This window comes from Sesamum indicum, linkage group LG4 (assembly GCF_026168435.1).
Source record: "Sesamum indicum cultivar Baizhima isolate 11 linkage group LG4, ASM2616843v1, whole genome shotgun sequence".
In the NCBI taxonomy this organism is placed as follows: domain Eukaryota; kingdom Viridiplantae; phylum Streptophyta; class Magnoliopsida; order Lamiales; family Pedaliaceae; genus Sesamum; species Sesamum indicum.
In genome coordinates this window covers 10,805,737-10,819,038 of record NC_142660.1, presented here as the reverse complement: position 1 = coordinate 10,819,038, position 13,302 = coordinate 10,805,737, and the positions used below count along the sequence as shown (strand labels likewise).

The 13,302-nt window shown below is 33.2% G+C and overlaps 1 protein-coding gene and 1 long non-coding RNA gene across 2 annotated transcripts; both read left to right on the top strand.

Annotated features, from left to right (window-relative positions):
- Nucleotides 1-4,286: 4,286 nt before the first annotated feature.
- On the top strand, nucleotides 4,287-5,028 carry LOC148788454 (uncharacterized). The gene is made up of 2 exons (XM_088880090.1): nucleotides 4,287-4,583; nucleotides 4,945-5,028. Exons 1-2 carry the CDS (start codon nucleotides 4,287-4,289, stop codon nucleotides 5,026-5,028), a joined length of 381 nt encoding a protein of 126 aa, XP_088736216.1.
- Nucleotides 5,029-8,328: 3,300 nt separating this feature from the next.
- On the top strand, nucleotides 8,329-13,302 carry LOC148788453 (uncharacterized). Its single transcript, XR_016065097.1, has 2 exons — nucleotides 8,329-8,736; nucleotides 9,256-13,302. It is a non-coding gene; the product is annotated as an uncharacterized LOC148788453 (long non-coding RNA).

The following is a 13,302-nucleotide window of genomic DNA, read 5'->3' as shown; positions in this document are numbered from 1 at the left end:
AGCAACAACAACGATAAGAACTCTCACTGTTACAGCCTTGGCCACAGGTCAGAAACTATCAATGTAATCTATACATCTATTTGGTTATAACCCATAGCCATTAATCTAGTTTTATATCTTTCTATGGATCCATGTGGTTTGACCTTGATCTTAAAAATCCATTTGCTGCCTATAGTTCTTTTGTTGTGAGGAAGTTTAGTTATTTCCCATGTTTGATTTCCTTCAAATGCCTAAAGTTCTACAACCATTGCTTCTCTCCATTCTCTTTTGTTGGCTGCTTCAGAATACGTTCTAGGCTCTTGTGGAAGCTGGGAAGCTGTGAGTAAGCAAGTATAAATTGAGTGGCTGTGGATGATTGTAGACAAGTCTGAAGAATTAAGGCTGCTAGAACATATAAAGCCTTGGAACTTTATTGGTCTAACCTTTAATCTGGAAGATCTTCTTAGTGTTTCATTAGGTCTATGATTTACATCTTCATTTCCTTCTTCAAGTGAATTTTCTGCAGAATCCCTATTTTCATTGTTCTGATCAGTTTCTGAGGCATGCTCAGAGTTACCAATTTCCTTCTGGTCCAAATCGTCAAGCATTTGAGGTATGGGACAAGTGATAGGATCAAGCTATTGTCCCATATAAGAAAAAACATCCTCTTTAAATGTTACATCTCTAGAGATTAAATTAATCCTTCTATTCAAGTAATATAGCTAGTTTGGAGCATATCCTAAGAATATACACTTATGTGCTCTAAGATCAAATGGATTTATAGGGTAGTACATTTGTTGCAAAACACAAACACCTAAAAGTTTTGAAATGATTGTAATTCAATGGTTCATTATATAACACTTCATATGGTGTATTCCATTCTAAAATATGTGAAGGTATCCTATTAATTATATAGGTTGCTGCAAGAATTGCATCTGTCCAAAACATTTTAGGCACATTAGATTGAAACATCAATGCTCTAGCTATTTGTAAAAGGTTTTTGTGCTTTCTTTCTACAACACCATTTTATTTGGGAGTATAAATGCAAGATGTTTGATGTATTATTCCTTCTCTTTTAAAGAAATTTTGACACTGTTCACCAAGAAACTCAGATCCATTATCACTTCTTATGACCTTAATTCTTTTATCAAATTGATGCGTATCATTTTATGAAAGTCAATTAACAAATTAATAGCTTGAGATTCAAATTGCATTAAAAAGGTCCAGCTAGCTCTGCTGTAATCATCAACTAAGGTCAGTAGGAATATACATTCTGAAATTGGATACTCTTTATATGGTCCCCATATATCTATGTAAACTAGATCAAAATAATTCTGGGACGTAGTTGTACTAGTGGGAATAGGCTGCCTTTGCTGTTTAGCTTGAGGACAGACGTAACAAAGTATAGGTGATGTTACATTGCCTTGTATCATTTCTGCTTGAAGTATTACATTGTGTGATGAATTCCTTAGTCTTCTATACCAAGTTTCTGTAGAAATATAAGGTGGATTAAGTCGACATTCACTGCTGGAAGATATAACAACCTCTATATGACCTTTGTCAAAGGAGTGTTTCTTGAGGATATACATTATCCGTATTAAGCAGGCTACTGCAACCACATCCTTAGTCTTGTGGTCCTGCATCACACAATAAGATTTGGAAAATTTGAATCTGATAGATGAGCCATTGCATAATTTACTAATGGACAACAAGTTAAATTTCAAGTCAGGTACCAACAGAACATTGTCCAAACTGATTTTATCAGATAAAGTTACTTGTGCATTTTATAGTGTGTTTGGTGCCATCTGCTAAGTGAATATAAGTATTAGGAATAATAGTTTTAAGTTCATGAAGGAGTGATAATCATTGCATATGTGAGTGCTTGCTCCACTATCTAAAATCCAGGCATCAACAAACAAATTATCTAAAACTGTGTTTTTGGAATACTTACCTGAAAATTCTGTACTGTCCTCGTTTGAAGAGGATGGTATTTGTGATTCCGTCCCTCCAAAGTATCTATGAAGCTTAGACCTTATAATCTCTGTCATGGATCTTCCATCAACCACACTACGCACTATTTCCTCAAGTGTAGTGGTTGTTGCAACTTTATATGCTGCAAGCCTTGTTTTCTTTCTTTGCTCAATTAGTGTCTTTTACCGATTCGGATACCCAGGAATTTCGAAGCAGACCTCCTTCAGATGTCCAGATTTACCACATTCTTTGCATATTTGATTTCTCTTGTATGTAAAATTCCTCTTCCTCTGAAAATTTCTTTGAATTTCTCGTCTCTTAGAGACTTGTATAACAGTGCCCTGAGTTGATTTCCTTTTGTTTTTCAATCCTCAAAACCATAGAATAGGCCCTGCTAGTGTTAGGAAGTGGATCTATCATAAGAATTTGATTCCTTACATGATCATAGTCATCATGTAAGCCCATTAAAAACTACATCAATTGATCCCCCATTTTATTATTTGCTGCTTCCTTAGGTTCACCACAAGTACATTGAGTTGTGGGTGTAATACATGCCAATTCATCCCACAACTGTTTTAAATTTCAAGTTCAATCCACAATTCTGTTGCTGTAGAAGTGTATAAAAATTTTCTACAATGTCCTTGGATATAGATTAAGAATCCAAGAGGTTACCATATAGTCTGCTCTAATCCACTGCTCCAATTCTTTTCCGTTCTTTGTCGGTTTAATGCCTTCTCCATTGATGAAACTTAGTTTCATCTTGGTACCTAGTGCTATTTTAACTGATCTTCTCTAGGAAAGGTAGTTGGACCTGTCCAGTGGGTTTGTCACAAGGCTCTGGCCAGGATTATCACTAGGATGAAGCTTTAGAACTTCTTGATCTTCAGCTATTCCATTTTCTTGAAGTCTCTTGAAATAATATTGTGATTAAGTGCTGTAAAGATTGTTTAACACAGACTAGAGACCATCATTGATGGCTCTGATATCATGTAAAAATGGCGACAGTGTTTTTAGCCTTGAAATAATAAAGCTTGATTTCTCCCTCCTTTTGTACACCCACAACTTTTGATTGGGGTTTCCAATTTCAGTTGTAATTAGTGTAGTAAGTATGGTTCATTTATTGTAAATAAATGTAAGCTTCCAAGGAGAAGAAGGCCTAGGCCCGTTGGACGAAGCTCACGACGGAAGAAGAACAAAGAGGAAGGCCCATTAGAATGATAATGGGTTACTATTTTGTAGTAGTTAGGGCCACACCCTAGATTGATCATAAACTCACTACGGGCTTAGTGGGTCACTTAGGATTGGGCTTGTGATCATCCAACAGGGGCGTGCTAGGATTATTTTTTCATGTGGTTTATGTTTTAATATTTGGAGTATAATGTGTTTGTAATGCATCTATTTATACTCAATGATTAGAACTGATGCATGCAAAATCTTATAATGATGAGGTCTCGATTACAACAAACTTAACTCTCACTTAGATGGTCCAAGTTAAATATTTGGCCCATAATTGATTAAAATTCAAATAGTTTGATTAAATCCAAACCTTCCATCCACACTAATATGGTGTGGATGCAACTTTCACCCATTCATCGTCTCACGAGTCGTGGCACGTTTGGAATGGAAGAAATCTACACTATATTGTGAACGAATGGAATATACTCCCGTTTCCCTGTCTCACGAGTCGTGTGAGGCGGCAGTTGAGATATTCGTTTGGTTGATGGGTCGGGCCTAACGTTAAGTAGCGTGATTCGCTTGGAGTCCTCGGGATCACGTGAAGAGGCAAAGCAAAATAACTTGGGGATCTCATTAGATGAGAATGGTATAGGTTACCTCCCATAATGCCTTTTTCCGTGTGAATCGTAAAAGCGGGGCATGGACAATTGCGTATATGGACTCCAAACCCACTAGAAAATGATTTTCCAAAAATCCCACTTGAGAGTGGTAGGCTTTTTGAAGAAATAGTGGGACGGGTTAATGACTAAAGACCAAGTCTTAAACTTGATATATAATATTAGAATAATCTACTAAATTTCTGTTTACATTTGATGCAAATGTCTAAGAATCTACTCACTGCAATTCTTGAGACTAATAAATTTAACGAATGTACTACAATGATTGACTGCGAAATGTTAGGATTGTCCTCGATTTTGAGAACCAGACGTATATTTTGGATAGGTCTCATCCTCGGGCCTTGCCGGAAGGCTCCAAATACTAAGAATGTTTGATGTTCGAGAAGTGGCATAGGACAATTAGAAGGTTCATAGTATCGTACTGGTGTCAATGACCAATGACATCAAAAACAATATGATAGGCATGGTAATGTCCAGTTGATAATGCTCCGCGTAAGACAAGTTTATGCGGTTTCTGACCGACATATTAGATATGCTGTGACAAAAGCATTTTTCGATATCAAGATGATTGAAAGGTCTTCTGTACAGGAGCATGGGGTTAAGATGCTATCCCTTGTGGAGAAGTTCAAGGATTTCAAAGCTGATCTTGAAAAAGAGACGTACATTGACGTGATCCTTCAATCTCTTCCTCCCTCCTTTGACCCGTTTATCATGAACTATAATATGAATGGGCTTGACAAAGACCTTCATGAGTTGATAAATATGTTGGTCCAATATGAGGTAATGATTGAAAAGTCTGCATCATCAGTATTGGTAGGGTAGGCTTCGAACTGAGAAACGAAAGGCAAAGGGGCTGGACACTGGAGTAGAAAGAAGGGTTAGACAAAATCAGCCACGGCAAGCGCTCAGAGCGCTCCTGTTGCCTAGCTGTGCATGGGCAAAGGGAAAAGGAAGGTGGTTCAGTAGTCATGGATGCAAAAGATGTTTGCATTAATTGCCGTGAAAAGGGTCAATAGAAGAGGGAGTGTCGCAAAGTCTATAATCAAGGTATAATTTGTTATTGAGTCTAAACTTGACTACTACTATACTTTTTGGGTACTGGATACCAGCTGTAAAGCTAAAATCTTCAAATGGTTTGCAGGTGGTAAAAAGGAGTAGAAGGTTGAGACAAACGGTCCTGAAACTTAGCAATGGCAAGGCTGTGGCTATGTGGTTAAATGGCTAGATAGTCTTAGCTATTAGTGATCATGCTATGATAATGTTGATAGGATATAATTATGTAACTTAGTATGATCAAATTATATTATTCCATTGTTAGACAATTTGGATAACATGATTTGATCGATGATGGTTATTTCATTTGACAAAGAATGGTTATTCTTCTATGATAGGTTGTTTACGTAATTATTTCAAGACTATCTCACAATTGGATTATGAGTGTTCATAATAAATGGTGAAATGAATAATCAAGATAAACTCATAGATCTGGCATGCGAAGTTAGGTCACATTTCTCTAGTTAGGATAAGGAAGTTGGTGAATTCAACGAATCTAGAAATAGACAAGTTGAGCCTACAAGCTTGCAAGTCCTTCCTAAATAAGATGAGGACCGAGAAGCACTTCGTAGGACAAAGTGTGCTTGCCAATAATCTATTGGATTGGATCTAATTAGATAATTATAAGTCATTGAATACACAGAGCCAAAAAGGGGTTCACAAGTGTAAAAACCTTTAAAAAATTAGGAGAATTAGACTTGAAGTGGAGAGCAAAACTGGTTGAAAAATTAAATGCTTCAGTTAGATCGAGGTAGTGTGTATTTAGTGGGAGTTCTTGAAAAATCTGACCAGAATGGAATTCTCACTTAGTGGAGTTCTTCCTTAGAGTGCAACAATTGAACCATGTCTCTGATGAGGGAGAGATCGAATCTTGTTAGACATGGTTCGATTGATCTTTCACTGACGTGAGGAGTAGCTCCTTGAGGAATCAAGTGAAGAGACACCTCAGTCAAATGTAGCAAACGTCATTTATAATCGAATTCTTCCACTAACTCACTATATTTCAGCCTCTTGAGGGTTGACTAGAATACCTTAGTTACCTAATAGGTACAGGTTTCTGAGTTTGACTAGTCAATTGGATTATGATCCGAAGACATAAGGAGAAACGATGTAGGACATCGGGTTGGATGAATGGCTTGGAGCCATGAGATTCGATATGGAGTACAAACTAAGTTTGAAACTTTCGGTATCTAGAATATTCGTTTAAACAAGGTTAGGTAGGGTATGACTCAGGTCGAGAATGAGTTAGAAGGTCAGTGGGAGCTTAGTTGTGTTCCTAGTGTTTTAGGTGTCAACGTCTTACTCACTCGGAGTGATGTGAAGATTTTGGGAAACACTGAAGCACAATATTATTCAAGCAATTTTCCATGAAGGAATTGGATTCCTTTCCTTATCATAGGGTTAAGCCATCCAAAACTCAGTCTTGGAGGACTGATGAGGAGCTTAGAAAGATGTTTGACATCCTTTATGTCTTTTGCCGTTCACAACATGGGTATGTGGTCTGATGCACTAGGCAGAACTTAGAGTAAAATCTCACTGCATTATTGGTTGGGTTTCAATTTAGAACTTAAAAAAGTTACAAAAAAAACGAATCACACCGCTAAATATGTATTTATTTTTTAATTATATATAAAATAATTAATTTTTTTAGAAGAATTTCATATTCGAATTGTATAATCTCAAAAATTCATATGTTATCAATGATGCACATTACAAAGCTCATTTTTTTTAAAATTATATTTAGACTTATCGTTTAATTTTTTAAGCCAATTCAAATTTTAAGCCCATCTAAAGATTGTCACAATTTGGATTCATTTTTTTTTCCTGTTTTTTTTTCCTCCCCCTTTTCCTCTTCTCTCTTTTCTCTCTCACTACTTTCTTTGTTCTGTCTTTCTATCTTTTTTATCTCTATTCCCTCTAAAATCGATCATTGGCTTTTGTCGGATTAATATATATGATCTTATATTTTAATCTACTTAAAATTGTAGAGAGAATTTGTGGTTTGTGATGCGTAATGTTGGTTTACTGCATACAAGCACTTGTTTCATTTATTAAATTTTGTTAGTCTCAACGTCTTATTATTGTTATAAATATTAAAACCGTCAAATCGTCCGCAACAACACAAAATCGCACATTTGATTTTGGTTTTAATAGTAACAACTAAAAGAATATTTTATAAAAATGGCAATAATAATTCAATTTGAAAATATATAAAAAAAAGAAATAGAAACCGCACCGTGAGAATCCCTACCTAAATGGTGTAAAGTGCCATTTTTATAATTTATTATCTGTATTGTGCAAAAACACAATAATACCGGGGTGCAAAATGAAAATTATCCTTTATTTGGATATCTTCTCTAGATTCTCTCTCTCTCTCTCTCTCTCTATTGTGGGATTGTGGACATGTTTGCACAAACTTCTACTTTTAAAAAAATAATTATTGTCAAAAAAAGTTAAAAATTATAAGAGAATAAAAAGTGAGTAGTTTTTTGGGCAAAAAAAAAAAAAATAAAACAAAAAATAATAAATTTTATTTTGATTAATGTATTTTATATTTATTTTTAAAAAGAATATGTTTAATTTTATAATACTCCTTCTAAGTAATATAATTGTTGATTTATACACAATAACTAGACTTGCATACTTGCAAAAAGAATATTTTATTAATTAATCAAATAATAATATGTGAGCGAAATAATACAATTAAATGATATAGCAAATAATGTACAAAAAATTAAAAATATTAAATATGTGAAAGTGTAAATTTGATTATTATTAAATTATTTGAATTCTTTAAAAATTCTAATATCAGTTTTAAACATACAACTTTAAAAATAAATAACAAACGATAAAGTTGAATTAAGATTATTATAATAGGAGTAACATATTCAGAAGTAAAGTTGGATTTATTTATAAAAAAGGCAAAGCAGCTAGAAGTACCCCAAAAGTATTATTTTTAATCATTTTAAAAGTAGAAATTGACATTCCAAATATTGCAAAAATACCCTTTTTTTTTTCTTAAATCAAAAGCTAAAAGACATTTTTTTGAAACGGTCGCAAAAATAACTGTTTTGCTATCCTTGTTACAACACCAATTTGGCTTCGAAGTAGCTGCTGACCGAGAACGAGTGGAGGACGCTGTTTGCATGTACAACAAATTAAGAAAATAAGAGTAAACTAAGTAAAATAAAATATACTAATTTTATTTATTTATTTTGTTGAAAATTAATTCAGAAAGAGTCTTGAAAACGTAAAATCAGCTAAAAAACAAGCAATAATTAAAAAAAAAAAAAAGAAATACTTCTTGAATGCAAATTGAAAAAATAATTTTACCCATGAGATGATTATGTGTATACATATATACAATTACATATTGCTTTATAACTATAAAATATTGATAAGACGAGTACATAGTCTTCAACTCCTCCGGGGTCAGGGTCAGGGTCAGCATCTGCAGTAGAGTTCCGCAATCGACAAACTCTGTTTTCAGTTATTTTTTCACCTGTTAATTTGTTGAACACGCGTACAGAGTCTTCAACTCCTCCTCGGTCAGGGTCAGCGTCTGCAGTGGAGTTCCGCAATAGATAAACTCTGTTTTCAGTTATTTTTTCACTTGTTAATTTGTTGAAGACGCGTACACAGTCTTCAACTCCTCCTGGGTCAGGGTCAGCGTCTGCTGTAGAGTTCCGCAATAGACAAACTCTGTTTTCAGTTGTTTTTTCACCATTTAAAAACAAATCTACGCAAACTCTTCTTCTTGTTTCAGTAGTTCTCTCTCTGTCTCGTTGGCAAAAAGAAAGCAACGCCAGTTTTCTCTTTTCCTGATGAAGGCAAGCATGGCATTGCAGCGGCGGCGTCGTCATACAGGGAATCTAGAGAGGTTTGTTTTTTCTATTTTCTGGCTTCTTTTCTGAATCATGAGAGGTTTGGTTTTCCTATTTTCTGGCTTCTTTTCCACGAGTCTTCGTATAGGAGTTATGATTTTGTCCTTTTTTGCATCTGTGTCCGAGTTTTTGCCAACAACTGTCGCAATTGTATTCTATGTAAATTCGATATATTTATATGTTGTGTTATCAGTAGATTTGGATGAATATATAATTAGACTTGTATAGCATGTTTTCTTTGTTGGAAAAATAAAAGCTGTGCCGTGGTGGTGGTGGGGTTATGTCTTGAAAATAATAGGACTATTGGCAATGAACCATCACAACTTAGATGCTGTAATTTGATTGAATGTTTCAGTAGTTTTAGGTGTAAAAAGTACAAGTCGGAGCAGTGAAATAGGTCTGCCCTTAAGTTAAGACCATTGATTCTTTACGTTCAGTAGCATGCCATTGGGATCGGTTCCTTGGCCTCTATCTGCTAATGGATTTGTTGCCTTCTTTTTGTGCCGGAATCATAGGTATGAATTTCTAAACATTTCATGGTCTACCACTACCAGTATCATTCAACTTTCTTCTTTCTCATGCAACTTTGGAGCAGAGATAATGTGTTAAAATGTACTAAGTTGAAGGAGTATTTGTAGAAGCCACGTTTGAGTTGTATACAATGTACACGCCGTTGAGTTTCTACGATTACGTCTATATTCTGTTGCTATCTGTTCTATTTTTAATAGAAATTCATTTGTTATTCTTTGCAATAAAAGAATATACGTTGACTTAAAGTTTTATACATACATTTATCAAAATCCTGTTCCACGAAAATCCTATAAATAAAAATTATTTTTATATTTGAGGTAATTTTTGGATTATATGTTATAATTTTTTTCAGTATTTTACACTTTTACTGTAATTCACCTGTTAGCTTAAACATTATAGTGATGATATTTTGTTTTGCATTTTTTTTTAATTTTCTTTTGGTGGGGTCGGGGGATGTTATTGAATCCCATTTGTGTGGATGCAAGGAAATTATTTTAGCATACTCATTATTAATTTATAGTAACTTTTTTTACAATATTATGCTTTGAACTCAAGTTTTCCCTGCTCTTGCGCATGTTTCTCAAGTGATAGATACTTAAATTGTGGATCATATTGGAACCCAAAGTCGTGTTTTTGCCTCCTGTTTTAGAAGACGAGTGCCTTGTTCTGGTTAGTGATGACTTATGGGGTGTAATGACAAATGAAGACGTTTGTAAGATAGCTAAAAAATGAATTTTAATATGGCACAAAAAGAATGCAACGAATCCATTAGCGAAAAGAGGCCTAGGAGTTGATCTTCTTGCGCAAGTTGCGGCTGACTACTTCTCGACCCTCTCCCTTAAGAAATGGAACAAGGATAATATTTCTATAATCCTGAAATATTATGATTGCGATTATAGAAATATTATCCTTGCTTCTCTTTGAAGGGCAAGGTTCGAGAGGTACTTGGCCGCTATTTATGCAACAAGGTCAACTCTTTGGCCCAATGAATTTATTGCGTTCCTTTAGTGTCATACTAAAATTCATTTATTAGTTATTTTATACAAAATTCTCTATTTGTCATTACGTTCCATAAGCCATTATTAGTCACGACATGGCATTTGCCTTTTCTAACTCTGAGACATAAACATGATTCAACATGAAAATCCTATTTGTAGAAGTCGAAGATTTTGAGGTATGTTTTACATCACACATTCATCATACTTATCTCTTTTTTTGTTTTTTTGATGAATTCAACATACTCATTATCATTTTATAGTAACGTTTTACAATTTTACCTTAATTTCCTTATATTTTAAGCATTGAATGTCATTACTCTCGAGGATATCATGTAAGATAATTTATATTATTGAATTGTTAATAAAATATTTTTAAATATTATATCATATTGGTTACTAGTTATTTCCTTGTTAGAAGAAAATACTAGCGAATGAAAAGATAGTTTCGGTGATAATAATTTGTCATCCCATTCCAACCAGTCACCTTCAGAAGATTGTGAAAATGAATTTGATCCCCTTTTGTAATTATGAATACTTTAAAATATATCACATTTATTTTGTGGATTGTATTGAATTATCTTTATTTTGTGGATTGTATTGAGTTATCTTTATTATATGTATTTTTGCTTAAATATTTTATTATATTTGAATTTATAGATTATTAGAGTCAAATAAAATATAATTTTATTATTAAATATTAAATTTTAAAATTCCGAAAAAAATTACAATGATTACCTTGCAAATGTCGCTGCAAAGAAAAAAGATTTGCAACAGATTGTAACTTCCATTGCAAATGAAAATGATTTTGCAACGCATTTTAGAAAAATATTTTGTTGCAAAATTTGTATGGAATGTTGATGCAAAAAATGTATTTCAATATTGCAACGACTTTCATTCTAATGTCATTGTAAACAAAGATTATTTTGCAATAGCTCATATTAAAATATTTGCAGTGGACTATTGGTGCGAATGTATTGCAATATTACAATGACTTTTCTTTTGTAAATAAAAATTAATTTTGCAACGAAATGATCATCAACATTACCACTGATATACCATTGCAAAATATGAAAAGTCAAACTTTAAAATAATGTTTTGCAACAGAAATTTACAACGAATAAAAAATCGTTGCAAAAATTTTCAACGGCTGAAAAATTTATTGCTATATAGCAGTGTACCTATAGCAACGGACAATATTCTGTTGCAAAAGTTCGGGACAAATCTATTTTGCCACGAATTTTTCATGAAATTCTTTTGTTGTAGGTCTATTTTTTTGTATTGTAAATATATATATATATGTATATATTTATTGTTTTTTTTTCGAACTAATTAAAGAAGGGTGTGAGGCGTATCTAGTCAGTGTGCACGATACCATGAAAGTTGAGTCCGCAGTATATTGGGCCATACGAAATTCTAGAGCGAGTTGGACCACTAGCCTATCGGTTAGCATTACCGACAGAATTATCACAAATGATGTGTTTCATGTATCTATGCTACGACGATACCGATCCGGTCCTTGTCATATTTTGCATGAGCCAGAGATGGAGACATTAGAGGGATTGACATATGTGGAAGAGCCAATGGAATTCTCGATCGGAGTATAAAGAAATTAAGAAATAAAGAAATACCTATGGTGAAGGTCAAATGGAGTCATCACTCTCCAAGAGAAGCAACCTGGGAAGTTGAGGAGAACATGAGAGAACAAATCCCATATTTATTTCCTGAGCCAGTAAGTTAGTTAAATTTTGAGGTCAAAATTTTTATTAGAAGTGGAGAATTGTGACGTCCCAAAAATTATATTACATAATTGGGGGATTAATTGGTAAATTTTTATGAAACATAGTTAATTGGTAAATAAATTATAGATCATAATTGGAATATAATAAGACTTGAACGGATTAAATTGGAGTTCGTTATAATATTTGGGGAAAAATATTATTTTAGTCCGTTAAGTATACTTAATTTTAATTTTAGTCCGATAACTATGTCCATTTTTATCTAGGTCTAGTAACTTACTTTTAGTCCTTTGGCTAATTTTCGGATAATTTTACCCCTACGAGTGCATATAGACTAAAACTGCCTTTCAAAAATTGCATAGGGGTAAAATTAACCGAAAATCAGCCAGAGAACTAAAAGTAAGCAATTTCGTAAGTTGCTGAACCTAAACAAAAATGGACATAGTTATCGAACTAAAATTAAAATTAGTCATACTTAGCGGACTAAAATAATACTTTTTCCTAATATTTGGGGACAACTTATGTTAATTAAGAAAATTTAGGAAGGACGTAATGGGTATTTCTAAAAAAGTCTAATAAAATATATATATATATATATATAATAATAGTATTATGTATATATATTAATAAATCATATATGCATATATTAGTATATGTATATATATATTAGTAAATAATAATATACATATATATACATATATGAAGAGAGAGAGAATTGAGCCCCACCTCCCACCGCCTCACTGTCTCTTTCCCTTTTATTTTTCTTTCTTTGTGTTGGTATACATATAAATACACATAACACACACACAATGCAATTGTGAGAATTGCAATTCTCGGCCGAAAACGAAGTAAAGAAACTGAGGTACAAATATTGTGATTTTAATTCCTATTAATTTATATAATTATATTATTTAATTAGTTCGTTTATTAAATATTGTTTATACTAAGCGATGTACTATTTAATCAGAATATTTTACGAGTTTAGCTATTTAAATAGTGTCGAATTAAATACAGAATTTGATATAAAAATGATATCGTTAGTCAATTAGATTATTAAATTCATTAAATTTGAATATTGCTATAGCTCTTCTCACCCACTGTTCATACTTATTCGAATTTCAAGGCTTTTCCATTGATGAAGTTCAACTTCATTTTCGCTCCTAGTGCTATCTTGATTGCTCTGCTCCAAGATAGGTAGTTTGTTCCATTTAACAGCGATGAAACCAGGCACATCCTTGGATTGTCAAAATGCTGTAACTTCATAATTTCTAACTCCTCCATGATTTTCTTGTTTCTA

Excerpts from the sequence above, each read along its gene's own strand:
- LOC148788454 (XM_088880090.1), top strand. The coding sequence starts at position 4,287 with ATGCTCCGCGTAAGACAAGTTTATGCGGTTTCTGACCGACATATTAGA. Across the intron at positions 4,584-4,944 it reads ATATGTTGGTCCAATATGAG|GTGGTAAAAAGGAGTAGAAG; the intron begins GTAATGATTGAA and ends AATGGTTTGCAG.